Genomic DNA, 26266 nt, shown 5'->3' with positions numbered 1-26266 from the left:
GCTGGCTGCTTTGGAGCGTCCGCCTGTGCATGGCCTCTGTGTGGGAACCCGCTCTGAGGCTTGTGTGGTCTCCTGCACACCGTCTGGGTGGTGAGCAGTGCTTGTGGGTCACGGGATACAGTGAATGGAAGTTTCTCTTTGTGGTTACCCAGTATTGATCGCCACTGCTGCTGATAATGAGTCACCAGAGGAGTTTGGATACCTAAATCTCCAGAGTTACTTTAGACCCTGAACTTCAGCTCTTAGAAATAGGAATGTCTTTTAGGACATGCTTCCTGGTGGACAGGGGCCCAGGGTCCCAGGAGGCCTCTGAGCAGTGCTGCCTGGGACCTGCCTTCTGAGGGAGAACTGGGTGGCGAAGAGCTGGTTCTGCTCAGGGCGTGGGGCCAGTGCAGCTGGAGTGCAGGGGGTGGGGCGGGCAGACACGGAGTCAGACTGCTGGGCTCTAGGGCCTGGCAGCGAGCCTGCGCTTCTCGAGGGCGTGACAGCTCTGATTGTATGTAAAGGATGCTTGGCTTCTCTAGAAAAGAGGTGCTGGTGGCAGTGGAGGTGGTGGGATGGGGCAGTCACATGGAGGAGGGATGGGTGAGGCTTCTGACAGGTGGCCGGGAGGAGCTCAGAGGCACTCTGTGGATTAACGAGCAGAGATTGGCAGAATGGGTTTAAACCACACGATCCAACCATACACTGTGTTCAAGAGGCACTCTAGATTAAAGGACACAGATGAGAAACCCCAAAAGAGAGCCGAGCGGCTGTGTTAATACCACACAAAATAGACTTTAAGGCAAAAATTGTTTTTAGGGACATAGAAGAACATTTTATTTTATTTTATAAATGTATTTTTATTGATTTTAGAGATGGGGGAAGAGAGACATCAATTATGAGAGAGAATCATGCATTGGCTGCCTCCCAATGGGGTTCAAGCCCGCAACCTGGGCATGTGCCCTGATGGGGAATCAAACTGTGACCTCCTGGTTCATAGGTTGATTCTCAATCACTGAGCCATGCCAGCCAGCCTAGAAGAACACTTTATAATGATAAAGAGTCAACCCTTTGAGGAGATTATAGGCATATCTACACCTAATAACAGCCCCTATTACGTGGAGAAGGGAGAAATAGACAATCTGGCGATGGTGGGAGACCTTAACCCCCTGTTTTCAGGAATTGGTGCCACAAGCAGACACTCAGCAGTCAGTGGAAGACTCACACACTGGGCCAGCTGCCTTCCCAGACATCCCAGACTCTCCCTTCCCAAGGAGAGAAAACACGTCCTCTCAGAGCACAGGAAAGCCCTGCGGGCTGGGCGTTACACTGGGTCTCAGAGTCTCAACACACTTCACAGGACCGGACGCACACACAGTCTATTCTGCAGCCGCAGGAAGAGTGAGAAGCAGGAGCCAGGAGGCACTGACAAATGTGGACATTAAACAGCCTCCATACAACCAGTGGGGCGAAGAAGACAACACGAGGGAGATTACAACATACTTGGAGGTGAATGAAAATGAAACTCAATAGACCCAAACTGACACAAGAAGAGAGAGAAGGGACTTTACTAGTGAATTTTCAGAAATAAAAAGAAGTGGAATGGAGTACCATGAATAGTAATTGTATGCCAAAAATTAGCTAACTTAGATAAGATGGAGAAATCCTAGAAAGACATAAATAACTGAAACTGACTAAAGAAAAAAAAATCTGAACAGGCTGATAACAAGGAAAAAGATTGAATTAGTAACTTAAAAACTTTCCACAAGGACAAACCCTGGCCCAGATGGCTTCATGCATGAATCCTACCAAACACAACAATGATCAGTTCCAAGCTTTACAAACTCTGAGAAACAGAAGAGGAGAGCACTTCCCAGCTCATCCTGGGAGCCAGTGGCCCCAATGCCAAAACCAGACAGAGACATCGCAGCCAGAAGTCCAAAGGCCAGCTTCTCTGTGAATGCAGATGTCCAGCTCAGCGCAGTGTCCAGGAGGCTGTTGTGCAAGGACACAGGGGTTGATGAGAGAGAATCGAGAGGACAGAAATAAGCCTTAAAACGGGCTCAAAGTCACTAATCACCCGAGAGATGCAAATCAAAACGACAGTGCGTTACCATCTCACACCTGTCAGAATGTCAATCATCAACAAATAAACAAGCGACAAGTGCTGGCGAGGATGGGGAGAAAAAGGAACCCTCGTGCACTACTGGTGGGAATGCAGACTGGTGCAGCCACTGTGAAGAACAGTATGGAGTTTCCTCAAAAAACTAAAAATGGAACTCCCATTTGATCCAGTGATCCCACTTCTAGGAATATATCCTAAGAAACAAGAAACACTAATCAGAAAGGACATATGCACCCCTATGTTCATAGCAGCACAGTTCACCATTGCTAAGATTTGGAAATAACCTAAGTGCCCATCAGCAGATGACTGGATTAGAAAACTGTGTACATGTACACAAGGAATACTACACTGTGGTAAAAAAGAAGGAATTATTACCATTTGCAACAGCATGGATGGAACTGGAGAGCATTATGCTAAGTGAAATCAGCCAGTCAGAGAAAGAGAAATACCACATAATCTCACTCGTTTGTGGATTATAATGAACAACATAAACTGATGAACAAAAACAGATCAAACCTCAGAGGGAAGGTAGGGGAGGGTGGGAGTAAGAGGGAGAGATCAACCAAAGGACCTGTGTGCATGCATATAAGCCTAACCAATGGACATAGACACCAGGGGGTTGAGGGCATGTGTGGGGAAGAGTGGGGGGACAATGAGGGGATAAGGACACATATGTAATACCTTAATCATAAAGAAAAAAATTAAAAAAAATTTACATTTCGATCAGTTAATCTTATTAAAAATGTTTTTTTATTATTTTTTAAAAATACATATGTTTTATTGATTTTTTTTACAGAGAGGAAGGGAAAGGGAAAGGGATAGAGAGTTAGAAACATCAATGAGAGAGAAACATCGATCAGCTGCCTCCTGCACACCTCTTACTGGGGATGTGCCCGCAACCAAGGTATATGCCCTTGACCGAAATTGGATCTGGGACCTTTCAGCCCACAGGCCGACGCTCTATCCACTGAGCCAAACCGGTCAGGGAAAAAAATATTTTTATTGATTTCAGAGAGGAATGGAGAGGGAGAGAGAGACAGAAACACCATCAATGAGAGAGAATCATGGATCGGCTGCCTCCTGCATGTCTCACACTGGGGATGGAGCCCACAACCCAGGCATGTGCCCTGACTTGGAATCGAACCGTGACCACCTGGTTCATGGGTCGATGCTCAACCACTGAGCCATGCCGGCCGGGGTCAGTTCGTTGATTTTTGACCAGAGTGCCAAGACAGTCCGGTGGGGAAAAGAGGAATAGTCTTCTAAGCCAGTGTGCCGACATGACTGCGTAAGCCACATGCACAAGGAGGGGACGGCCCTGACCCCCAGCACCCTCCGAGTGACTCAGGATGACAGCCCTAGTGCAGGAGCCGAGGCCACAGGACCAGAAACTCGGGGATGTGACAGAGGACAAGTGACAAAAACGGTGAATGGACCAAAAACGTGAAGAGACAGCCCAAGAATGACAGCATTTGGAAGGGCTGTATCCAGAATATTGAATTAAAAAGTAGAAAAGTATTTGAATTTGTTCCTGGAAAGTAGATGTACAAATATCCCGTGAGCACATTAAAAGCCACGAGGCAAATGCAAATCAAAACCACGGTGAGATGCCGCTCACCCCACCAGGCTGGCTGTGGAAGTGACAGCGGGGACAGGTGTGGTGGAGAATGGGGCTGCCCTTTGGGAGAGCAGCTCGTCCTCCTAAACGGAAAGGCAGAGTGACCCTGTGGCCCAGCAGTTCCGCTCCCAGCTGCGTCCACCCAAGAGCGTGTTCACACACAAGCTGGCCCATGGATGTCCATAGCAACGTTATTCATGGCAGCCAAAGAGGAGGCATGGCCCCAGCCGTCAGAGGGTGCGTGGCATGTCCACATAACGGATCTTCTTCAGCAGTAAAAGGGCTGGCGCACTGGCCCTTCCTGCCGTGAAGCAGCAGAGGTGGAGGGCGCCTCAGAAAGGAGCCTGGGAGACGGGGGGTGCAGTGGGGCCTGGGGAGCCGAGGGGCTGCTGCATGCTGCTGCCGGGCCGGCCCTCCCTGGGGTGACGCACTTTTTACAGGACGCATCGTGGTGGGGGATGCATAGCTCTGGATGTACAGAGCCAGGGAACCGTGTGCTTCAGTGAGTGGATCGTGTGATGTGAGTTATGGCCCAGCAGCCTATGAAGGCATCCCGGGGCCTGGGTCAGGCTCGACCGTGGCTTCGCCCCCGTGGTATGATGCCCTCTGACTCAGAGCAGTTCGTCCAGTTGGTGAGGAGTCTGCTCCAGGCCTGTTTCCCATGCTGTGCGGGGAGGTGAGTGTCTGTGGTCACCACCTGGTGTGGGCTTCCTGCTTGTTCTGCTGGATGGTCCTCACGCCCACTGACAGAGAAGCCGAGGCTGGTCCAGGGCCAGTGCAGCCTGAGGCCTGGCGGGCAGTGTGTCGTGGCTCATTGGCAGCGTTTGCTCTGCTGACCACTATGCTGCCCGCCCTCAGTGTGATGTTAGCAATGAGGTCTTCCTTCATAATGCCTTTTGGTCAATTTAGGGCTTTTGATGTGCCTAGTGAATTCATTTTATTATTATTATTATTATTATTATTATTATTATTGAAATTTACAAGGAAGATTTCAGACTTAGAATTAACCTGGCGATGGCTCCTGCACTGGGTGCTTCCAGGATAAGATACTGCTCTTTGGCTGGTTCAGCGCCCATCGGAGAAAGCATTGGCTAGCGGGACGGCTGTCCTGAAACCCCCGGAGCTGTTAGCAGTGCCGTGCCAGGCTGCACTCCCCGCTGCCTGCCGGGCGCACGGGCGGCTTGTTTCTGGGCAGAGGTTGCGGCTCGTCGAGGTTACTCATTAGCCAGCAGAGCCCAAGTCCACTGTGGGATGCCTATTCCGAGCTTGGCGTCTTCAGCGGCCGACCGACCTGCCACATTGGAGATAGAGACGGTGCAGGGTAGCACAGAGGTCAGAAGGCAAGCCTGATGTGGCCTGGCCCAGTGCCGGTTGGTTCCTGAAGTCCGTGTAGGGCAGTAAACCCTGTCCCTCCCCAGAGCAAGTTCTTTATCTGAAAACGAGCTTCCTGCTGGAGCTGCTCCCAATAGTGCGGGTGGCTGAGTTGGCTGAGCCCTCCGTCTTGGAGGAGAGCAGCTGGAGGGAGCATGCGCTGGCGCCCCGGAAGCCCACTGGCTGCCCAGGCTGCCCTTGCTCCGTGAGATGGTGGCCTCCTAACTTGGTGATTCCATGTGTCGATCTGTGGGTTACCAGTCACCCCTGCCACCCTGGGCTTCCGTTCCCGCCTCCCTTGGAGCGCGGCTGTGCCCAGTGTGGCACTTTGCTCCCACGGAATTCCCCTGGGCGCTTGCGGGCTTTGACACTTGGGAGTAGCCTTGCTGCCCGGGCTAAAGCGAAGAACCATCCAGTTATAGGCTCAGTTTGTGGCTTGTCCTCCTGATCCTCACGCTGCTATTGCCACGTGAGAAGAGGACATCGAGGTGACAGCCCAGTTAGTGGGCATACCAGAGAGAAGCACAGCAAATTCCTGTGCACCTGTGAGAAGCTTGCACACGCACACACAGAGGCACGTAGGCACACACACAGGTGCACCAAGGCACACAGGCACAAACAGCTACATACACAGAGGCACACAGAGGTGCACACTGTCGCACACAGGCACATACACATGGGCATGCACAGTGGCACAGAGAGGTGCACCTCCTGTGCACGTGCTTTGTATATGCTCCACGCAGGCTGTGAAGGCACGCATGTGCTTGTTGAATCAAGGCCAACTGAGCAGCAGGGCTGGTGGAGCCAGAGCTCGACGGCCACCGTGTCTTGGAGAACCCCGCACCTCCCAGCTGCGAAGGCGGCGAGGTCGGAGTTTGTAGGGTGGTGGGCGTCATCAGGAGAGACCGGATGGCTCATACCGCAAACATGCTCTGCACCGCCAGGCGTGCGGGGAGTGTGATGAGCTAGAAAGAGCCCAGCGGGTGTGTGCGTACTTCTCGTTCCAAAACGGGGCAGAAAGGTGAATGGAGCTTGTCCACCTGGACTGCCGCCCGGTCCTGGTCGAGGCAGCTTGCTTTGCTCCTCGGGCTCCTGAAAGCAGATTTGGCCTTTAACGTTCCGTGTTCGTCTCACCAGGGAGCGGTGTGTGTGGAGAAGGCAGTTAAACAAACACATCTGTGCTTTTTTTTAGGCAAAAGTAAAGAAGCAGAAATAAAGAGAATAAACAAGGAGCTGGCAAACATTCGGTCAAAATTTAAAGGTGAGTGTGTGGGAGCCCGTCTGTGAAATGCTCTATTGCTGTGTGTGGGAGCATTCAGTCTTTTTATATTGTCTTTCCCCCCACTTCAAACCAAAGCTACGGTTTTAGTACTGCCACTCTTATTCCGCTCGGAGTTAAGCATGTTCGAAGCCAGGCCACTGGGGGAGAACTGTTGCCAGGTGATGGGAAAGCTAGTGGGGCGCCCGCTGACCCCAGGGGAGTACCGTGCTGTGATACTTCCAGCTGGGCCCAAGGCTGCTCTGGGTCCATGGAGCCCCTGAGATCGTATGTGAAATGGTTTGCTTATGTGTGTATTTATGAGGGAGATGTCTGTAACCTTCACTGCTTAAACATTTTAGATTCATCTTTTTTTTGTTAAGACTTCATTTTTTTCAAAGCAATTTATGCTCCCAGAAAAATTAAGAGGATGCTACAGAGATTTCCTAGGTACGCCTGCCGCCATCCCCCCAATAGGGTCCCCCCATGGACGTCCCCCCCAGATGGTGACTGCCTTTCAGTCATGAGCCTGCATGGCCCGTCACCAGCACCCGGAGTCCAAGGAGCAGCAGGCTCATCGTGCTGCTGGACAGTCTGTGGGTTTGGACAGAAGTGCTGCCTGACAACCCTGTCCCCCCGCAGCCCTGTGCCCCCCTGCAGCCGCTGGGCTGCTCCGCCCCGCGGCTCTGCCGTAACAGGGTGTCATAGTCGGAGTCGCAGTCGCAGAGGCTTCTTTCACGGCCTCTGCTGCTCAGTCACATGCATCTGTTTCCTCCGGGTCTTTTCCTGACCTGATAGCTCCTTTCTTGTTAGCGCTGAATACCGTCCCCCTGGACGGGCTCCCACTCATTCACCCCGCCTCCGGAATACCGTCCCCCTGGATGGGCCACCACTCACTTACCCCCGCCTCCGGAATACCGTCCCCCTGGATGGGCCCCCACTCACCCCCGCCTCCGGAAGGCCGTCCCCCTGGACGGGCTCCCACCCATTCACCCCGCCTCCGGAATGCCGTCCCCCTGGACGGGCTCCCACCCATTCACCCCGCCTCTGGAATACTGTCCCCCTGCACGGGCTCCCACCCATTCACCCCGCCTCCGGAATGCCGTCCCCCTGGACGGGCTCCCACCCATTCACCCCGCCTCCGGAATGCCGTCCCCCAGGACAGGCTCCCACCCATTCACCCCGCCTCCGGAATGCCGTCCCCCTGGACGGGCTCCCACCCATTCACCCCGCCTCCGGAAGGCCATCTCATCTCGGGGAGTACCGTGAAGAGGAAGCTGCTGTAAGCAGCCATGAGCAGGTTGGTTCTGGGCAGGAATGACAGCTCCTTTGGGTAAATACCAAGGAGCACAATTGCTGGATCTGACGGCGAGAGCGTGTTTGGTTTTGTAAGAAACCACCACCTGCCTGGCGAGGCGTCTCACCATCTGCGTCCCCAGCACGGAGCAATCCTGCTGCCCCGCGCCCGCCCAGCTTTGGGGGTGTCAGTACTGGATTCTGGCCGACTGGGGGTGTGCAGAGGCGTCCTGTTGTTTTAGTTTGCATTTCCCATGTGACAGCCGCTGAGGAGCAGCTGTGCTCCCGGCCTCCTGTGCATCTCTGGTGTGGCACTGATGGCTTTCGCTGTTCCTGAAGGGAGGGACTGTCAGGGGTGGCAAGGTCTCTGCTCTGAGGCTTAGGAGCTGTGCCACCTTGTCAAGTCCCTTATCCCTTGGTGCTTCTTTCTGGAGCTGTAAAATGGGGCACTGATGCCCTCTGGTGGGTTGTCCGTGAGGCAGACCCTTGATGGGATCGCAGGACTAGTGAAAGCACAGGGGGAGGCCGGGTGGGTGGGGCGGGGAGGCAGCAGGTGGAGATGTGGGTGCGCCGGTGTCCGTCTGTGCCTTGGAGTCGGGCGTTAGGTAGCAGCGTGGGAACAGCAAGTCCAGTGGCCACGCCATCACTTAGTCGTGGCTGGAAAGCCCTGGAAGGCAGACCACCAGCGGGCCCGTCAGCTCACCACGGAAAGAGGCCATGCCTGCTGCCTGGATGGTCTGCGTGTGTACGCACATGGACGCCTGTGTAGGACGGAGTCCTGATACCTGTTAGCCATGTTGTTATGGGAAGTTCCTGGCTTTTCAGATGGTGAACCTCCCGGCCGTCCATACGATTGTGTTGTCTCCTCTGCCTTCATCCTCTCAGCCCAGCCGGCCTGCATAGGGAGGAGGCTGCCCTGTCTGTTAGTCAGTTGGCGTTAACTGAGCGTGCGTGCACCCTGCCTAGCAGCAAGCATGACAACATCAGCCCTGTCTGCAGCGTGTGCTCTGGAGACTGCACCCCTTACGGCAGATCAGATGGTCTAGATCCGTGCTGTCCCTAGAAATACTGTGCAGGTCACACGCAGACACACGCAGTTCCAAACGTCCTAGGACTCCCGGTAAGAAGAAGGGAAGGCAGTGAGCTTTCATGCATTGGACCCAGCAGCACACCCGAGCCCACCGCAGCGTGAACCGGTGAAAAGGAGAACCTTGCGTGTTCCAGGCTCCCACCGAGGCTCCGGCACCGGGTGTGTGCCTCGGAGCCCTCCCTCTGCAGCCGTGCGGATCGTGTTCGGGAGCCACTGCGGCCCAGACAACCCTGGGCTGAAAACAGCCTAAGAAGAGACACATAGAAACAGTGTGGAGGGCCTCCTCGAGAGAGAGGGCAGCGACGCTGGGCCGTTCTAAGAGGAGGGGCCCACAGGCTCTGACCCACCCGAGACAGCAGGAAGCACCTCTCCTCGGTAGTTACCAACCAGGTGATTGCCCCCGGCACTTGGCAAAGTCTGGAGACAGTTTTGGCCATCACATCTCGGGGTGGGAGGGTGCTGCTGCCATCTAGTGGGGGGAGGCCAGGGAGACTGCTGAGCACCTTCGGGGCACAGGACGGCCCCCAGCGTGAGCAACCCTGGCTAGAGGGGAAAAAGCCAGAGCCACCCAAAGTGGAGACCCTTTCCCCTGTCAGCGGGGATCCCAAGGCAGTGCCTCAGACAGCAGTGACTGGACATGAGCCATCTATCACCATCAGCCGGGCTGCACACACTGGGACGCCCTCAGAACCTGAGGCCGGCACTGGTGAAGGAGAGAAACGGCCTGTCTGGGGAGGTGCTGTTACAGCGCTGCCTGGGCTGCCTGCAGTGCGCTCTCCGGGGCAAGGGGCGAGGGCGACGCCAGCGTGGAGTGCAGAGGGGGCAGGAATCCTGAAGGCTGGCCGGAGCAGCAGCGGCAGCGGGAGCAGTCACAGGAGAACCAGGCTCACCGCTCAAAAGAAGTCCTCAACAAGCCTGAGAATCTCAGAGGGGACTCGGAAAGTGTGAAAGGTGACAGCAGATTTTGAAATCAGACCAAATGGAAATCCTAGAACAGAGACTGCAATACCCTGGGAGAACTCTGTGGATGGTGTAACGGCAGGCCTCGCTGGAGAGAGACTCGGGGTTCTGAGAGGCAGGAAAGGAAACCCCTGTCCTGAGCCCACTTCTGCTTCCCTTCCTCGTCCCGTGAGCCTGTGCTGTCCGCTCCCTCCTGGCGCTGCTCTGCCGGGCAGTGTCCCGCTCCTGCAAGGGCTGCCGGGGCCCAGGGCACAGACAGGATGCCTCTGGTCTGTGGCCACCCACATCCTGCTCGTGGCTTCGATCTCATGGTAAGCCAGGGGCATGGCTGTCACTATTATCGTCCCCATTTACAGCTCAGAAAGCCTCGATTTGACAGTTTGGGATTGCTGGAATTAAAGATCAAAACTGGAACTAACATTCTGAGGCCTGTCTTAGACTGGGCAGTCAGGAAGAAGCCTCACTGAGGGCCACGGGGTGCTGTAAAGAACACGTAAAGAACACGGACGCTACTCAGGTGACGCTGAGACACGGGAGGCCGTGGCCTCGGGGCTGCAGGAGTCCTCAGCTCTCTCCAGCGCCACCTAGCGGGCGTTGAGGGAGGCGCAGAGGATCTGCCCTGGGCCGGAGCCCCCAAGGGGCCTGTGGAGCTGGCCAGTGGCACTGATGACAAGTTCTGCCTTGGGGTGTGGGATCGGGCTCCAGTGGAATGAGGAGCAGACCCAGCGGTGCCCGGAGCGGCCGCCCAGATGCTGGGCACACTGCGGCCTGGCCCTTGCTCCTGGGGGGCGGGGAGCTGGTGCTGGAGTATTTGGGGAGATGCTGGGGGAGCCAGCCCATTCACTCTCTCTTTTTTAAAAAAATATATATATATTTATTGAACTCAGAGAGGAAGGGAGAGGGACTGAGAAATAGAAACATCAGTGATGAGAATCATTGATTGGCTGCCTCCTACACACCCCACACTGGGGATCGGGCCTGCAACCCCAGCACGTGCCCTGGACTGGAATTGAACCCAGGACCCTTCAGTCCGCAGGCCGATGCTCTACCCACTGAGCCAAACCAGCTAGAGCCGCATACACTTTTTATTTTTATTTTTATTTTTTAATATATTTTTATTGTTTTTTTACAGAGAGGAAGAGAGAGGGATAGAGAGTTAGAAACATCGATGAGAGAGAATCATCGATCAGCTGCCTCCTGCACACCCCCTACTGGGGATGTGCCTGCAACCAAGGTACATGCCCTTGACTGAAATTGAACCCAGGACCTTTCTTTCTTTCTTTCTTTTTCTTTTTTTTAAAAATATATTTTATCGATTTTTTACAGAGAGGAAGGGAGAGAGATAGAGAGTTAGAAACATCGATGAGAGAGAGAGATCAATCAGCTGCCTCTTGCACACCCCCTACTGGGGATATGCCTGCAACCAAGGTACATGCCCTTGACTGGAATCGAACCAGGGACCCTTGAGTCCACAGGCCAACGCTCTATCCACTGAGCCAAACCGGTTTCGGTCTCATACACTTTCTTGATGGAGATGGACATGTGGGCTGTGTGGCGTGAGCAGGGCTTTTGTTCCCAGGCCTGTCACTGCGAGCAGCTGGCAGAGCCCCTGGTGGTGCCGAGGCAGGAAGTGTTAGTGTTGCTCTCGAGTTCGGAGGGAAACCTGCATAGTGCCAGGTGCATCTGCAACCATTGCCGAGGTGCCAGTTGTGCCCAGCACAGGGCCGGCGTGCATCTGGTGGGGCCACTGCCTGTGCCAAAGGCCACTCCTCGTTGCCTGCCTTGTTCCTTTTAAGCTCTCAGCTTCCTTCCTAGGTGACAAGGCTCTTGATGGCTACAGTAAAAAGAAGTACGTCTGCAAGTTGCTCTTCATCTTCCTCCTGGGCCATGACATTGACTTTGGGCACATGGAGGCCGTGAACCTGCTGAGCTCCAACAGATACACGGAGAAGCAGATTGTGAGTGCCGCTCCGGGGGCTGGAGGGCGCAGGGCTCATGGGTCTCCTCTCGAGACCGGACGAGTGTGGAGGAATCACGTGCCTGCTGCCTGGGGGGCAGGTGGACTTGGGGTGACACGGGCTGGAGCTTGGCCTGGGTGGAGAGGGGGACCTGGGGCACAGAGACAGATTCAAGGGGGGACAGCTCTCAGCAGGTTCTGGAGGTCACCAGTGGTTTTAGTTACAGTGACAGGCAAGCCCCTTCCCTCTCAGGACGGCAGTGGGTCTGGGTACTCACCGATCACAGTGCAGAGGAGTGGGACTGGGGAGCCAGGCCAAGGTGTCTGATTCCGGTGGGGACTTCTGCCTGCTTCTCAGGTTCTTCCTGCAGGACTTCCCCCTGCAGGTCGGAAGCAGAGGCTTAGCCTTCGTAACAGAAGTGGCCCCACCTCCCGGCCGCGCGCCCACAGGTCCTGCAGAGCATGTCTTAGCGCAGCCCACGCGGGCCCTTGTGATGGTGCCAGGGCTGGTTGCGGCTGAGGGATCTGCCGGTGCCTCGGGGCCACGGGGACCTCGTGGTCAGGAGCTTTCTGCCCTCTTGTCTCTCGGACGCAGGGGTACCTTTTCATCTCGGTGCTGGTGAACTCCAACAGCGAACTGATCCGCCTGATCAACAACGCCATCAAGAACGACCTGGCCAGCCGGAACCCCACCTTCATGGGTTTGGCCCTGCACTGCATCGCCAACGTGGGCAGCCGGGAGATGGCCGAGGCCTTTGCTGGGGAGATTCCCAAGATCCTCGTGGCGGGGTACGTGTCCTGCCACTTGTTGAAAGATGCCTCTCCATAAACCAGCTACGCAACTTCCTAGAGAATTTACAGGACGTGTTAGCCCCTGCAGTTTACGCAGTGGAGACGAGGTGCTGGTTAGCTGTCAGGAGGAGTCCAGTCCAGCTCTTCCTCCCCTCCAGGCCCTCCCTCAGTCAGGGATAAAAGAGCCGAAAGGGCGGTGAATGGTAAAAACAGCCCTCCAACCCTCTTTCCTCCCTCACCAGCTGGTGGGGTTCGCAGCCTGCCGTGGAGCACTCCCTGGTGGCCTGGAGCAGCCTGGGCTGGCGGTGGGGGAAGGGCATTGACAGCACTGGGAACGAACATTCTGTGCCTTCAGCAAACACTCCTGCCAGGACAGACCCCCTTCCCCCCAAGGTGTCTGCAGGGGTCCCCACCTACCTCCTGGTGCTCTCCCCCAAAGCCAGGTTTTCACCGCGGCCACCCGAGAGGCGCAGGCATTGGAGCCACTGGCCCTGCTTTCTCGGTGCTTGGCAGGCGGGCGGGCCGGTGACAACGCTGGGAGGTGCCTGGCGGTGGTTTTGGAGATGGAAATTCCAGGCTGACCAAAAAAACGTTCTTCAAACAGTGAGAGAGATGGCTTCCTGGCCTTCTGGCTAAGGCCAAGTGCATCACCTGACACCCACACAGCCAGGGCCACTGCAGCAGTGGGGCGCTCGGCCGCCGGGGAGAGCTTTTCGGGTGCGGATGAGTGAAGGCCCCGGGCAGCTCTTTGGAGCAGGCCACTCCCTGAGGTGGCAGCGCGCTCTCTCTTCTGCGTGTCCTTCCAGCCGCCCCGGTGGCTCCGGCTCCGTTCGCTGGGGCGGGTGTTCTCGCAGCTCCAGGCCGTGCGGGCTGTGTTGTCCGTGACCGCTGGGTCTGTCTTTCAGAGACACCATGGACAGCGCGAAGCAGAGCGCCGCCCTGTGCCTGCTGCGTCTGTACCGGACATCTCCCCACCTGGTCCCCACGGGCGACTGGGCGTCCCGAGTGGTGCACCTCCTCAACGATCAGCACTTGGTAAGTGCCCCTGGACGAGCCCTCCCCCAGAAACCTGGGCAGGAATAGCCACTGTGGTGCGGTCTGCGTGGCTGCTCTGTCAGGGCGCACACACAGCGCTCCCTCGGGCCCCTGCCTGGGGGACGAGTCGGATGTGGTCTCTGGCTCACCTGGAACTCGGCGTTAGGGGCCCACCACAGGCTGGGTGCAGACAGCAAGCAGAGTCCGCTGTTCAGCGAGGGCATGCCCGTGTGTGGAAGGACCAGGAGCGGGAGAGCGATCCAGGGCCTGTGGTCAGACCTCCACCCCGGAGGGTGTGGGGACAGCACGTGGGAGGCGCGGTCAGGTAGGAGCAGGTGTGGGACAGAGGGGCCTGGTGCTGCCTGAATTCTGTGGCATACAGGAGAGCATCAGACTTCAAGGGAGACAGGAGGATTTTCCCGCTGAGCAGAGGGTATGAGTCTGCTGGCTGGTTACTGCAATTTTTCCAGAGGAGAAATCGACCTTAAAAGTCAAATTAGAAACAGTTACTGCATGGAGATTCCGAGGTGAGAGCTTGCTGTGGTGTGGCAGCCCGTGAGCTGTCCTACGTGGTCTTGGTTCCCAGGCCCCACGCTCCCCGGGAAGTTTTGTGTCTGGACAGAGGCAGCCCTTCCTCAGGATGGAGCTGGGCATCTGCCAGCAGACTTGGGGGAGGGGCTTGCTGTGCCAGCCATGTACCCGCTCACATCGTTCCTCAGGGTCAGACTCTGCCCAGGGACGTGGGAAGCGGTGCTGGAGGCTGGGCTGGGGGCTTCAGGTCACAGGTCGCCCGTCAGGGGGCCCCATGAGGCAGTGGGGCTTTCCCAGCTTTGTGGATGAGGAAACTGAGGCCCAGAGGTTTAGCAACTTCACACAGACCCAGGCTTGAACCAGGGTGACGAAGGCTTAGAGGGGCGCCTGGGGCCTCTTCCATGCCAAGGCCAAGTGGTACAGGAGGAGGCAGAGGACAGGAGGGGTAGGGTGCGCAGCACGGCTTCCGGGGCACGGTACCCTGTCGATGCTGTTCAGGTTCCTAGCTTCCTGGCAGTTGCCACTGCCACCTCCTCAGGGTGCTCCTGCAGCCCTAGGGCTGGAGCGAGCAGCAGGGCACCTCCGACTCCTGTGTCCATCCCATAGGCTGCCGGGCAGCAGGGGCTGGCCTGCAGCACCGTGTCTCCAGGGACTGGACCAGTCAGGAGCCCAGCCAGCTCTGGTTGGTGGGCTGTCCGTCTGATCCTGTAGCACTGGCAGGGGAACCAGGCCCAGACATGGCTGTTGCACGGCGTTGGGAAAGCTCTCTGTCTGGTCTGGGTCTTTGGCACTTGCCTTGCCCAGCAAGGGTGGATAGGCAGTTAGCGCGTCTCTTCTGTGCAGCTCGCTCTCCCCCCGGAAAGCCGGCCCCTCACAGCCAGGCTCCGATGAGGCGCAGGGCGCTGACTCCTGCTCTGTCCCAGAGCCTGGATGGGGGTGCGGGTGGTGGCAGGGGCACCCCTGATCCCAGAGGAGTTTCCTGAGTCGATTTGTTCATTCTGTCTTGATCTCTTTATATTTGTGAGAAAACTTCTTTACTGAATCAGCATCTTCCTGCGGGAACCAAGACCATGAGTTGAGCTGGGAGGGTGCACAGACTCCTGAGCTGCTGGGCGGTCCCACAGGGGGTGGGGCATTGGGTCTGGTGGTCCGTTAGGGGCCACCCAGTGGTGGCAGAGAAGCAGCCCAGACCACTTTCAAATGGGCGGAATGGGCTTTTCAGTTCCTTTTCCGCACCTCACTTTTGGTCATGAAGGTCCAGTGAGGCTGCAGGGAATGCCTTGTGGCACTGTCCACATCCAGGCAGTTGGCCGGGCGCTCAAGGATGGGGGCTGCCCCCTGCTGCCCCACCCTGGCGGGTGGGCTGGAGTGTGGGGGCTGCGTGGTTTGCAAGAGAAACTGCATAAAGACCACCACCTGCATGTGCCATCTCCACCTTCAGAAATAGCGTGGGCCGAGCCAGTCGGCCGGAGGTGGCCCGTGAGCTGCCAGCTTGCTGCTCTTAGTTTATTTAAAGGTGAATCGGAAGGATGGGTTAAACATGAGAGTTAACAGCTTCCGGTATTTTGAATGAATCGGAATGCATAGCGTGCGTTTTTCTTTCAGGGCGTGGTCACTGCTGCCACTAGTCTCATCACCACCTTAGCCCAGAAGAACCCAGAAGAGTTTAAGACCTCCGTCTCCCTGGCTGTCTCCAGACTAAGCAGGGTAAGTCTGTGGACAGGGACAGAACTCAGGGCGGGTTTTGGTCTTAGTTATTTTATGCAATTAATATATTGGTTTAGTTTTTAGAATGCAGGATATGTGGCACGGTTTGTAAATTCAAGAGTGAAAAGCTGGTAATTGGTTAGCTTCCTTTCAACTTTGAGGCTGTGGAGAACTGAACTGTCCGTGTGGGTCCGTGTGGGAAGGTGCCGGAGCAGAGCCTGCCAGCCCCGGCTCGCACCCGGCGGCCCCAGCCTGTCCTCACGGCCGTGCGCACTTTGATTTATGTACAATAAATGTCGAGCAGCGTATGCTCTCACGTGTTTGACTTGTCCTGGCCAGCCTTGTGGGATTGCGTTGCTTTGTGTGCTTTCCGTTCACTTGATGCCAGGTAGGGTTTGTGTGAACGCACCACGGCCGCCTCATGATGACTTAGTGTCACACTTGGGAGCTCGGGGGGAGGTCCCTGACCTCCCAGTGCTGGGCTGTGCGAGGGGGACAGTTGTGTGTTTGGAGGTGGGTGAGTGTCTGCCCTGCCAGGGCCGTGCTGGACTGCGAGTGAAGGAGGCAGATCCCTGCCCTTGACAGGCTCATGGCAGGGGCATGCTTGGGGGACCGAGGGTGTGGAGCTGGGGTCACATACCAGCTGCTCCCTTCTGAGGGACCAGGGCCTCCTGTGTGCCTCTCACTTTCACAAAGAAAAGGCTGTTCTGCAGGCGCGTGCAGTTCTGTGCCGAGGCGGCAGCAGCAGCAGCGTAGGTGTGTCCCCGGCGGGATCGCCGTCCCACAGCAGCGCTGCCCCAGCGAGGCGGCCACTGCAGGGTGACCCTGGGACAGCCGGGCCCCTGCACCTCAAGTACAGAGGAGCGTCTTAGGTACTTTTAGCACATTGCATGAGACCAGGTGTTCGGTCAGTGTGTGACCTGGGGAACCAGGACCAGCGTGGCTTCGTGTGGGTCCCCGCAGTGGGCGGCTCCTGTGCTGTTTACAGATTGTGACCTCCGCGTCAACAGACCTGCAGGATTACACCTACTATTTTGTCCCGGCTCCCTGGCTGTCAGTCAAACTTCTGAGGCTGCTGCAGTGCTACCCACCCCCAGGTATGGCCTCACACGGACAGGGTCAGCTCAGCCCCTGAGGGTTAGAGCTTTTGTTCTCTTTAAAGTCCTTTCCTGCCTGGCTGGTGTGGCTCAATGGTTGAACATTGACCCATGAACCAGTTTGATTCCTGGTCAGGGCACAGGCCCAGATTGCAGGCACATCCCCAGTAGGACGTGTGCAGAAGGCAGCTGGTCGATGTTCCTCTCTTATTGATGTTTCTATCTATCTCTCCCGCTCCCTTCCCCTCTCTCTAAAATAATCAATACAAATATTAAAAAAAAAGGTCCTTTCCTGCCGCTGGCTTTTGTCCTGTGGATCCCTGTGTGAGGTGCCATGCCTCCTGGGTTCCCAGAGAGAGCTAGTGGAGAGCTGGCAATATTGTTACGACCTGGGATTTCCGCTGCTTCTATACACTATCAGATCAGTGCAGGGTTTGAAACAATCTTTTAAAATAAAACTTGGCACCATAAGAAACTTTGAATCCTAAGTCGTCAGTAATCTGTGTAACCTTAACATAACATGGAGGAGGGGCAGGAGGAGATTTTTGTTTGTTTCATTGGAAAAGGGGGTTGATTTGAACAGTACTGTAGGTCTCTAGAGACAGAAATCTTAGTTGAAGAACAAACATGAAAACTCCCAATCCCTTCTTTAAATACTGCTTTGTGGTGGCAGCCTTTGTGTTGGAATCGCACTTGTTTTTATGCAGGGTTTGCTCATGTCGAGTACAGCTGTACTGAGTGTCTTTTACACCAAGTACATCCACACAGCCTCCCTGGGCGGGTGCCCCGAGGAACTGGCTGTTGCCACCTCCCCCTTCCCCCCTCCCCCCCTTGAGATCTGGGGACACAGACTCAGACCCCACCTTCCCAGAGGTGTAATTGCCTCGTCCTCCTTTCCATCCCGAGGTTCCGTCCTCTCTCGCTGGTCCTGATGCGTTGTAGTTTGGGAACCTCCATCCACACCCCCTCTGCGTGCCTCTGAGTTTGGGTCTCGGGGCTTCTCGGGCCCTGCTGTGTGTCTGAGCGCCCGCTGCGGCTCTCGGCCCCTTGGGCACGGCCAGTTTTCCAGCCGCGGAGGTGGTGTCTCTGTAGACATGTTCCCGTGTGCTTCTGGTTGTTTCCCATGTGTTTGTTGCTTTCTTATTCTTTTTGAACCATTGTTTCTTCTGGTTTGAGTAGAAATTTAAACGTTTTCTTCTCTTTGTAGTTTTTTTAAACTTTTTTTTTTTTTTAACTTCTGTTGGTAATAGCACAAGGAAAAAGTATTTTCCCTTTTTCCCTGAAGTTTTAAAAAAAAATATTGATTTTAGAGCAAGAGGAAAGGAGAAGAAAGGGAGGGAGGGAGAGAGTGAGCAAAATATGTTGTTCCTCGTATTTTATTTATGCCTTTACTGGTTGATTCTTGTATGTGCCCTGACTGGGGATCAAACCTACAACCTTGGCGTATCAGGACAACACTCTAACCAACTGAGCGCCCCAACCTGGGCCCCTAAAACTTCTCTATGTCACATATTACGTCCATGTACATGAGGTTTTCTCTTCGCCTTCATAACCTATATCTTAGGAAGTGTGTGATTCCATTAGAATGTAAGTGTAGTTACCCAGCTACTAAATAGTTCTATTTTAAATGGATACAGTTTGAATGGCCATTGTTTCTCCAGTTTGAGGTGACTTGCTAGTGAGACCTCGGTGTGCAGAGGGGAGGGAGGGTGGGTGTGGGAGCTGCCCCATGGCTGTCTGTTCGCCCAGAAGACCCTGCCGTGCGTGGCCGCCTGACCGAGTGCCTGGAGACGATTCTGAATAAGGCCCAGGAGCCGCCCAAGTCCAAGAAGGTGCAGCACTCCAACGCCAAGAACGCCGTGCTCTTCGAGGCCATCAGCCTCATCATCCACCACGACAGGTGAGCTGGCGGCGCCGCCCCCGAGCAGATTTGAGACGTGGGCCTCCCAGATGCGCAGTGCGCTCTTCCTTGTTGACCTCCTGGTGTCCGGTCCCCTCCCAGTCGCCCTCCCTCCCGCAGTCCCTGGCGCCTGGCCTCGACCTCTTCCACAGCAGCGCCTGCTCCTGCGCAGCCCTCTTCTCTGCCCTTTGACCCTAAGCTCTGTCACACTGCCTCTGTGAGGGCCGCTGCCGTCTCCTGGGCACCCACTGCTGACGGGAAGGACAGTGCGCTCATCGGCGTGTCTTGTTAGCTTCCTGTGCGCAGGTCACCGGGAAGCGAGGAGATGATGTGGTGTCGGCACAGATGGGCATAGGCAGCGGGCAGCGGGAGGGCTGCCTCGCCGTCTGTAGCTGCCAGGGCCTGCCTGTACGCGGCCTCGCGCCTGCTGCTGGTTCTGGTGCGCTCCAAGAGCAATAGCGGGCCGCCCTGCCACACTCTGCTTTCCCGTGACCGGACGCAATCTGCTAGCGCCTCATACAAACTGCCCGCGGGAGCACAAGCTTTTGTGTCTTCATCAAATGCACGTAAAGAGCAGCAGCAGCATGCAGTCAGAGCCGGGAGCCCATCCCATTGCGTGGCACTGTCCTTAAGGACCCGCAGCCTCCTCTCTGCCGTGTCTGCACACTTGCCCTACAGAGCCCCCACTGGCAGGGCACTTTTTCAAGGTTCCCTGGGCGGTGACCTCGGCTGAGGCCACCCTCCTGGCTACAGCCTGCGGGAGCCCCGAGGTGGCTGCCGTGAGCTCGGGAGGGGGGCAGGGGTGGCCCTGCTGCCAGCAGCATGTGGAGTCGGTGGGATCTGTGCTTGGCAGAACTCCCGTTCTCTCCCTGTGGGCGCTGCAGAGGGGTGGACAGCTCACTTGGTTTACGGTTAAGGCCTTTGCGTCCAGGGGCCGTGGTGTCCCTCAGCAGTGGCGCCTTGAACCTGCCGTGCTGAAGTGCACGCGGCCCCACTCACACTGCCCGTCCCCGCAGCGAGCCGAACCTGCTGGTCCGCGCCTGCAACCAGCTGGGCCAGTTCCTGCAGCACCGCGAGACCAATCTGCGCTACCTGGCCCTGGAGAGCATGTGCACGCTGGCCAGCTCCGAGTTCTCCCACGAGGCCGTGAAGACCCACATCGAGACCGTCATCACCGCGCTGAAGGCAAGTGCTCGCGCCGGGCCTCATGCCCGCGTGCTGCGCCCCGGGCCTGCGTCGTGCAGCTGCGCTGTGGCCCAGCCTCTGCCCGTGTCTGCGAGTGCCCGTTAGAATGTGCAGATCTAACGTGCCATAGGCACAGGAAGTATTGGAACCGGGAGAAAACTGTTCTTGGTAGAAAGACGGAGTATTTTGTCTTTGTCTCCAAGAAAACTCACTCTTTGCAAAAGAACATTATCTTTTTTAAAGGAATTAAAATTCCAGACTTGACCGAAACCGGTTTGGCTCAGTGGTAGGGCGTCAATCTGCGGACTGAAAGGTCCTGTGTTCTATTCCTGTCAAGGGCATGTACCTTGGTTGCAGGCACATCCCCCGTAGGGGGTGTGCAGGAGGCAGCTGGTCAATGTTTCTTTCTCATCGACGTTTCTGGCTATCTCTCTCCCTTCCTCTCTGTAAAAAATCAATAAAGTGTGTTTAAAAAAAAATAATAAAATTCCAGACTTGGAAGAGCCAAGTTGAGGCTGTTTGTCCTATTGTCAGACACACAGCGTCCATAGTGTTCCCCGATGTTAGCCAGCACCCTTGAGGGCTGGGAGCAGGTGGGGGCCCCTGGGCCCCAGTTCTGGCCCCGAGCTTAGGGTAAGAACAGGCTCAACTCCATCGCTTGGTCTTTGCACGAATCTAACAACATTGTTGGGCATGATTTGAACAGGAGGCCCACAGGGTTTGGCGCAAGCCTTGTGCTGCCCTGGTCGTCCAGGCCCGGTGTCCTGTGCGCTCAGTCCCGCCAGGCGCCCGGGCTCCCCCTCGCTCTGCCCGTTGTCTGGCCGGTCCTTGCTCCTCTGCTGAGCCCATGTGCAGGTGGGGGCGGGGCAAGAGCAGCCCTGTGACAAGTTCCCAGGCCACCCGGAAGGGGCTGGTCTGTGACCACACAGTGGCCAGCTCTGACGTCCCCTAGGAGACGAAGCTTGATTCCGGGCAGGGCAGGGCGGAGGGGGGCAGTGAATTGGGGTGAGGGCTCTGCTCCTCATAGCCTGTTGGGGATCTCTGCATTGGGAGGGTGAGTGAGGGGAGGCCAGAGTGAGGGCCAGGGTTTGTGGGAGGTGCCTCCCGGGCTCTTCACTCTGCGCCTGTTGTCCTTAGACGGAGCGGGACGTGAGCGTGCGGCAGCGGGCCGTGGACCTCCTGTACGCCATGTGCGACCGCAGCAACGCCCAGCAGATCGTGGCCGAGATGCTGAGCTACCTGGAGACGGCTGACTACTCCATTCGAGAAGAGATTGTGAGTTCTGATGTCACTGCCCCAGATGCTGCTTGTGCATTTCAGCGAAAGGTTTCCGGAGAGGGTGGGTCCCCGTGGAGAGCGGAAGGAGCCTGGCTGGACAGGCGGCTGCTCCAGTGTGCGGGTGCCGGAGGCAGCCCTGCCTGGCCTGGCTGAGGTCAGGCCCGTGCTCGTGCAGCTGCGCCGTGCCCTGCATTCCCAGACGGGTCTTGTCGTGCCTGTCGCTGGAGGACCCAGGCTTCCTCAGTGGCCCTGGAGCCTTCTGCTGCCTGCGCTCCTTCGAGAGCCGGTGGGAGTGCCGCGCTGAGCATGGCTGCGGGGGTTCAGTCCGGAAGCCCCACGTGGATGCCTGCTGTTAGGGGCTGTGGGCACCTACCCTGAGCGGCCGCCCCCTGCAGGTGCTGAAGGTCGCCATCTTGGCGGAGAAGTATGCCGTGGACTACACGTGGTACGTAGACACCATCCTGAACCTGATCCGGATTGCGGGTGACTACGTGAGCGAAGAGGTGTGGTACCGTGTCATCCAGATTGTCATCAACCGGGACGACGTGCAGGGCTACGCCGCCAAGACGGTGTTCGAGGTACCCCAGCTGGCCCGGGCGAGGCGGCCCTCCCGTGCCGACTTCCTTCCACCTGCCACTGACTGTCGGGGGGTCCAGCTCCTGCTCTGTGACCTCTGCTGCGCTCAGTCCTCCTCCATGGAAGGGTGGAGATGCCACGGGGAGGGTTGTGTGTTTCCTTGCTGTCTGCTCTGGACTGGGGCTGGCGGAGAGCGGGCACACCACCCCTAACCTCCATGTCACTGACCACCTAAGCGCAGTGCCCAGGGCCGGTGCCTCGGCTTCCGCCCTAAGTCGGGGGCCTTGAACGTCAGCTTTGGGGAGCGCGGCTCTCATTTCAGGTGGGATTGGCCATGCCGCTGCCTTGGGCTGCTCTGCTGCTGCCCCGCTGTTGTGTGGGGGGAGGGCGGGCTCCTGCCAGGAGGGTCCTCCCCACGCTGGCTTCTTCCCTGACTTCCTGCTCACTGCCTCACAGTCGCTGCAGGCCCCGGCGTGCCATGAGAACCTGGTCAAAGTGGGTGGCTACATCCTGGGCGAGTTCGGGAACCTGATAGCTGGGGACCCGAGATCCAGGTAAGGCCCCGGGGGAGCCAGGGAGCGGTGCTGGGCTGTGCCTGCGGGTCCTCATGGTGGGCAAGCCGCCTGCACCTGGCTGAGGGCTCTGCCTGCCAGCTGCACACAGACAGGTCCTGCTGGATGTGGATGTGGGTCCCTGCCCGTGGAGGAAGCGCATGTGCTGGGCGGAGCGGCCCTGTCCCTCCCGGGACCCTCAGGCTCAGCTCCCACCGTCTCTCTCCTTCCCGCCAGCCCCCTGGTGCAGTTCAACCTGCTGCACTCCAAGTTCCACCTGTGCAGTGTCCCCACGCGGGCCTTGCTGCTGTCTACCTACATCAAGTTCGTGAACCTGTTCCCGGAGGTGAAGTCCACCATCCAGGACGTGCTGCGCAGCGACAGCCAGCTGAGGAATGCCGACGCGGAGCTGCAGCAGCGGGCTGTGGAGTACCTGCGGCTCAGCACTGTGGCCAGCACCGACATCCTGGTGGGTAGACCTCTGGGCGCTAGCCCACCCCGCCCAGCCGTGCCGCGGTGCTGACCTGGCTCCACCCCATAGGCCACGGTCCTGGAGGAGATGCCCCCGTTCCCAGAGCGCGAGTCATCCATCCTGGCCAAGCTCAAGAAGAAGAAGGGCCCGGGCACCGTGATGGGCCTGGAGGAGGGCAAGCGGGAGCGAGGCCCCGACGTCAACGGGGGCCCCGAGCCGGCCCCGGCCAGCGCCACGGTGGGTCCCTCCCTGATGCCAGCGCCTGCCCCAACTCCCGTGCTGCCTGGCCCTGGAATTCAGGCCAGCGTGGCATTTGTCTGCGGGAGAAGCTTTTGTCCAACAGGAAGTGTGCGGAGGCCTGGAGGAGGCCCCGCACCTGAGGCCTCTGCTTAAACCTGCTGGTTGTGATGGCCCGGCCTGAGCTGTTGTTGGAGGGTTCCAGGTTGGACTGGACTAGAGCTGCGTAGGATGTGCTGGAGCCTCGCACGTGCACAGGGGGTCCTTCCATGCTGGCCGGGTGGCGATGCCACGTGACAGCGGTGTGTCTCCTTGCTGTCTGCTCTGGACTGGGGCTCGCAGAGCGCGGGCACACCAGCCCGGCCCCATGGCAGTCTCCTTGGCAGTGACCGGCCCACAGGACCCAGTATCCGCCTGCCCAGGTGAAGGGAGCCTGGCGAGCTTGGCTTCCCCCCGGAGGCGTCCAGAGACGGGAAGCGTGCAGCTGGCCGGTGCCAGGTGGCCTTGGAGGGGACGGCACTCGGTGCGCGTGCCGTGCTGTCCAGGAGTGGGCTCCTGTCCGAGCCCTGTTGTTGCTCCTGGGAAAGGCCCTCGTGTGACCCCCTCCACGTGTGGGCCCCATGGCCCGGGTCCTGCCCTCAGGCCGAGGACGCTGGGAGTGAGGCCTTCAGACCGGTCGGGCCCCTCCCCGGGCCTGCTGCCTTCTCTCCGGACGCGCCGCCTTCAGGCCGGCCCCGGCCTGCCCCCTGCTCGCTCTGGGGCAGGCCGTCCGAGTGTCAGGCGCGTTGGCTTTGGAGTGAGTGACGAGTGTGCTTTGTCTCCTGGTGCTCGTCCCTCCCACGGGGCTCTTTTCTCCCCGTGCCTTTGACCTTGTCCTGGGCCCGGCGGGAAGCGAACCTGAGGGCAGCGGGAAGGGGATGGCGGAGAAAAGGCTGTGGTCCCTGCGAGCCCGGGCCTCCCACAGGACAGCCTTGCTGTGTGTGTTGTGAACTGTGTGGTGTGTGTTTGACTTATTGGGCAGAAAGGGTTTCTGCTTTGAAATGCACCGGCCTGTTGTGGAGGAACCAGTGGTAAGACCCTACAGCATTGGCAGAGGGGAGAGGCCCATTCTGTGTGCAGACGCGTGGTTCTCAGCCCAGTGCCAGGCTGCCTCCCACCCCGCAAGGGTGAGTCTGTTACACCCGAGCAGAAGGACAGCAGGCAGTGCCTCAGGATGTGGTCTCGGGTCTGACTAACGATTTGACAGCTGAGTGTCCAGTGGGACATTCCGCTCACACAAGACGAGTGGTCAGGACGCAGTGGTTCACATCCCTGGTTCTTGCCTGTGACGTGGACCATCGGAACCCCACATGTTTGCGGGCGGACACCCCAGAGGTACAGACCCCAGGGCGAGCTCCCACTGTGGGAGACCCTCACCCAGGCCCGTGAATCTGAGAGTGAGCGCAGAGCGGCTTGGTCAGTCTCTGTCAGAGTCCAGAGCGTTTTCCTAAAGGCTTGTGCCGTGGGCGTTGCTTTGCCCTTCTCCCTGAGACAGCAGCCGTGACGGAGGCCTGGGCACGGGGCGGCCCCTCTCCAGCGGCAGTGAGCAGACATTGCACTGATCTCTGAGGACATTTTCCCAGTTGTTCTCACGTGGATGGTCTCGGACCCAAATCTGGGGCAGTTGTGTCCCAGAAGCAGCCACAGCCTGCACCTGCCTGCCGCACCCCACAGCCCAGAGGGCGCCGCACTGACCCTCTCCTTCTGTTTTCCAGTCCACGCCTTCCCCGTCGGCAGACCTCCTGGGTCTGGGGGCTGTGCCCCCTGCACCCGCAGGCCCCCCTCCCTCCGGCGGGCTGCTCGTGGACGTGTTCTCCGACTCGCCCTCTGCAGTTGCGCCTCTCGCCCCTGGCTCCGAAGACAACTTTGCCAGGTAGTTGGTCTCCTGCTTCCCGAAGACAGACCCCTGTCTGCTGCTGACCCCTGACCCGGGCCTGGTCAGTGGGGCAGAGCGGGCAGAGGTCCTCCTGCCGGGGCCCTCACAGGGGCGAGGGCCTGTGGTGCTGGGTGGGCTTGCTGTGACCGCCAGCTCCCAGCGTAATTGTGGTTTATGTTGGACGAGGCCAGAGCCCTTGAGCTCTGCTGGGATGAGCACAAGTAAATGAACACTCACGCTATTTCACCTCCCCCTAATTCTGTGCAGTGTAGATACCGTGCAGTGAGCAAACCCGCCCCCCGTGCAGTGCTAAGTCACCCTGCCTGAGGAGCGGGGGAGGGGAAGGGGTGGCCATGTTGTGGAGGGGGGCCGCCTGCGTGTTCCCATTCCCATGGCCCAGGTGCTGAGGGTTGTCCCTGGATGGAGGCTGGTGCTGGCTGTGTGGCAGGGGAGCTGTGGGCCAGCCTCAGTGGGCCTGGGACCTGCGCGCAGTGGGAGGCAGAGGCCCGGCCCTGTACTCACTCGCGCTTCGGCGTCCCTGCTGTCTGCTCTCTTCCTTCTCAGTGGGGGGAATGGGGCGCTCTGCACGTGTCCCTGGATTACTGCCTGCTTCTCTCCCTCTGTCCCTCGGTCCTTCTGGCCTTGGTGCCCGCTGGACCCTCTGTGAGAGCACATCTTTGTGTTTTCAGTGGGGGTGCTGCATGACTCACACACTGTCCTCTTCCCCAGGTTTGTCTGTAAAAATAACGGGGTGCTGTTTGAAAACCAACTGCTGCAAATCGGACTCAAATCTGAATTTCGGCAGAATTTAGGTATGCGTTTTGATTACTTAATGAAAGCTTCTCTTCGAGATTATGGGAGGAAATATTTCCAAGTCATATGTCTGGTTTAGGTTGAGAACACGTAGGTGCTTCAGCTCAACAGACAGACAAGCAGCCTTGTTAAAGGTCGGGCAGGGACTAGACATGTGTCTAGGGGAGGTGTGGGGGGTCGAAGGCACAGGGGAAGATGCTCCACATCCTGTGCTAGTCACCGGAGGAATGCAGTCTAAGCCGCTGGGAGCCCCCTGCTCCCGCCTGTCAGAGTGGCCCCGTCTCAGGCCCGGCTGGCCGTGCTGACGTGGACAGGGACCCAAAACTTAACAGAGTCGCCAGCCAGGTGCTCGGCTGTTGGAGCATCGTCCTGTATGACCACACAGGCTGTGGCTTGAGTCCGGCCAGGACACATACCTTACCTAGGTTTCGGGTTGGATCTCCCGGGGGGGTGTGCACAGGAGGCAGCCATCAATGTTTTTCTCTCTCTAACCCTCACTCTCTAAAAATCAGTAAACATA

At 57.7% G+C, this 26266-nt stretch overlaps 1 protein-coding gene across 2 annotated transcripts in view; it reads left to right on the top strand.

Annotated features, from left to right (window-relative positions):
- Positions 1–26266, top strand: part of AP2A2 (adaptor related protein complex 2 subunit alpha 2) — a 41115-nt gene that overhangs the window by 10720 nt on the left and 4129 nt on the right. Inside the window, exons 2-16 of one of the 2 annotated variants that reach the window (XM_036416636.2) lie at positions 6289–6357; positions 11516–11658; positions 12253–12446; positions 13355–13484; positions 15621–15722; positions 16711–16819; positions 18572–18719; positions 19736–19904; positions 21042–21179; positions 21578–21760; positions 22215–22312; positions 22547–22778; positions 22851–23018; positions 24773–24930; positions 25663–25745. In XM_036416636.2, coding sequence (XP_036272529.1) covers positions 6289–6357; positions 11516–11658; positions 12253–12446; positions 13355–13484; positions 15621–15722; positions 16711–16819; positions 18572–18719; positions 19736–19904; positions 21042–21179; positions 21578–21760; positions 22215–22312; positions 22547–22778; positions 22851–23018; positions 24773–24930; positions 25663–25745 — 2124 coding nt within the window. Of the gene's footprint in view, positions 1–6288; positions 6358–11515; positions 11659–12252; positions 12447–13354; positions 13485–15620; positions 15723–16710; positions 16820–18568; positions 18720–19735; positions 19905–21041; positions 21180–21577; positions 21761–22214; positions 22313–22546; positions 22779–22850; positions 23019–24772; positions 24931–25662; positions 25746–26266 lie in introns of both variants that reach the window. The other variant, XM_036416635.2, reaches the window with a different exon arrangement.

Source organism: Pipistrellus kuhlii, unplaced genomic scaffold, assembly GCF_014108245.1.
Source record: "Pipistrellus kuhlii isolate mPipKuh1 unplaced genomic scaffold, mPipKuh1.p scaffold_m20_p_56, whole genome shotgun sequence".
Classification (NCBI taxonomy): domain Eukaryota; kingdom Metazoa; phylum Chordata; class Mammalia; order Chiroptera; family Vespertilionidae; genus Pipistrellus; species Pipistrellus kuhlii.
Note: the sequence above shows the minus strand (reverse complement) of the source record. Positions and strands in the feature narration are given on the sequence as shown.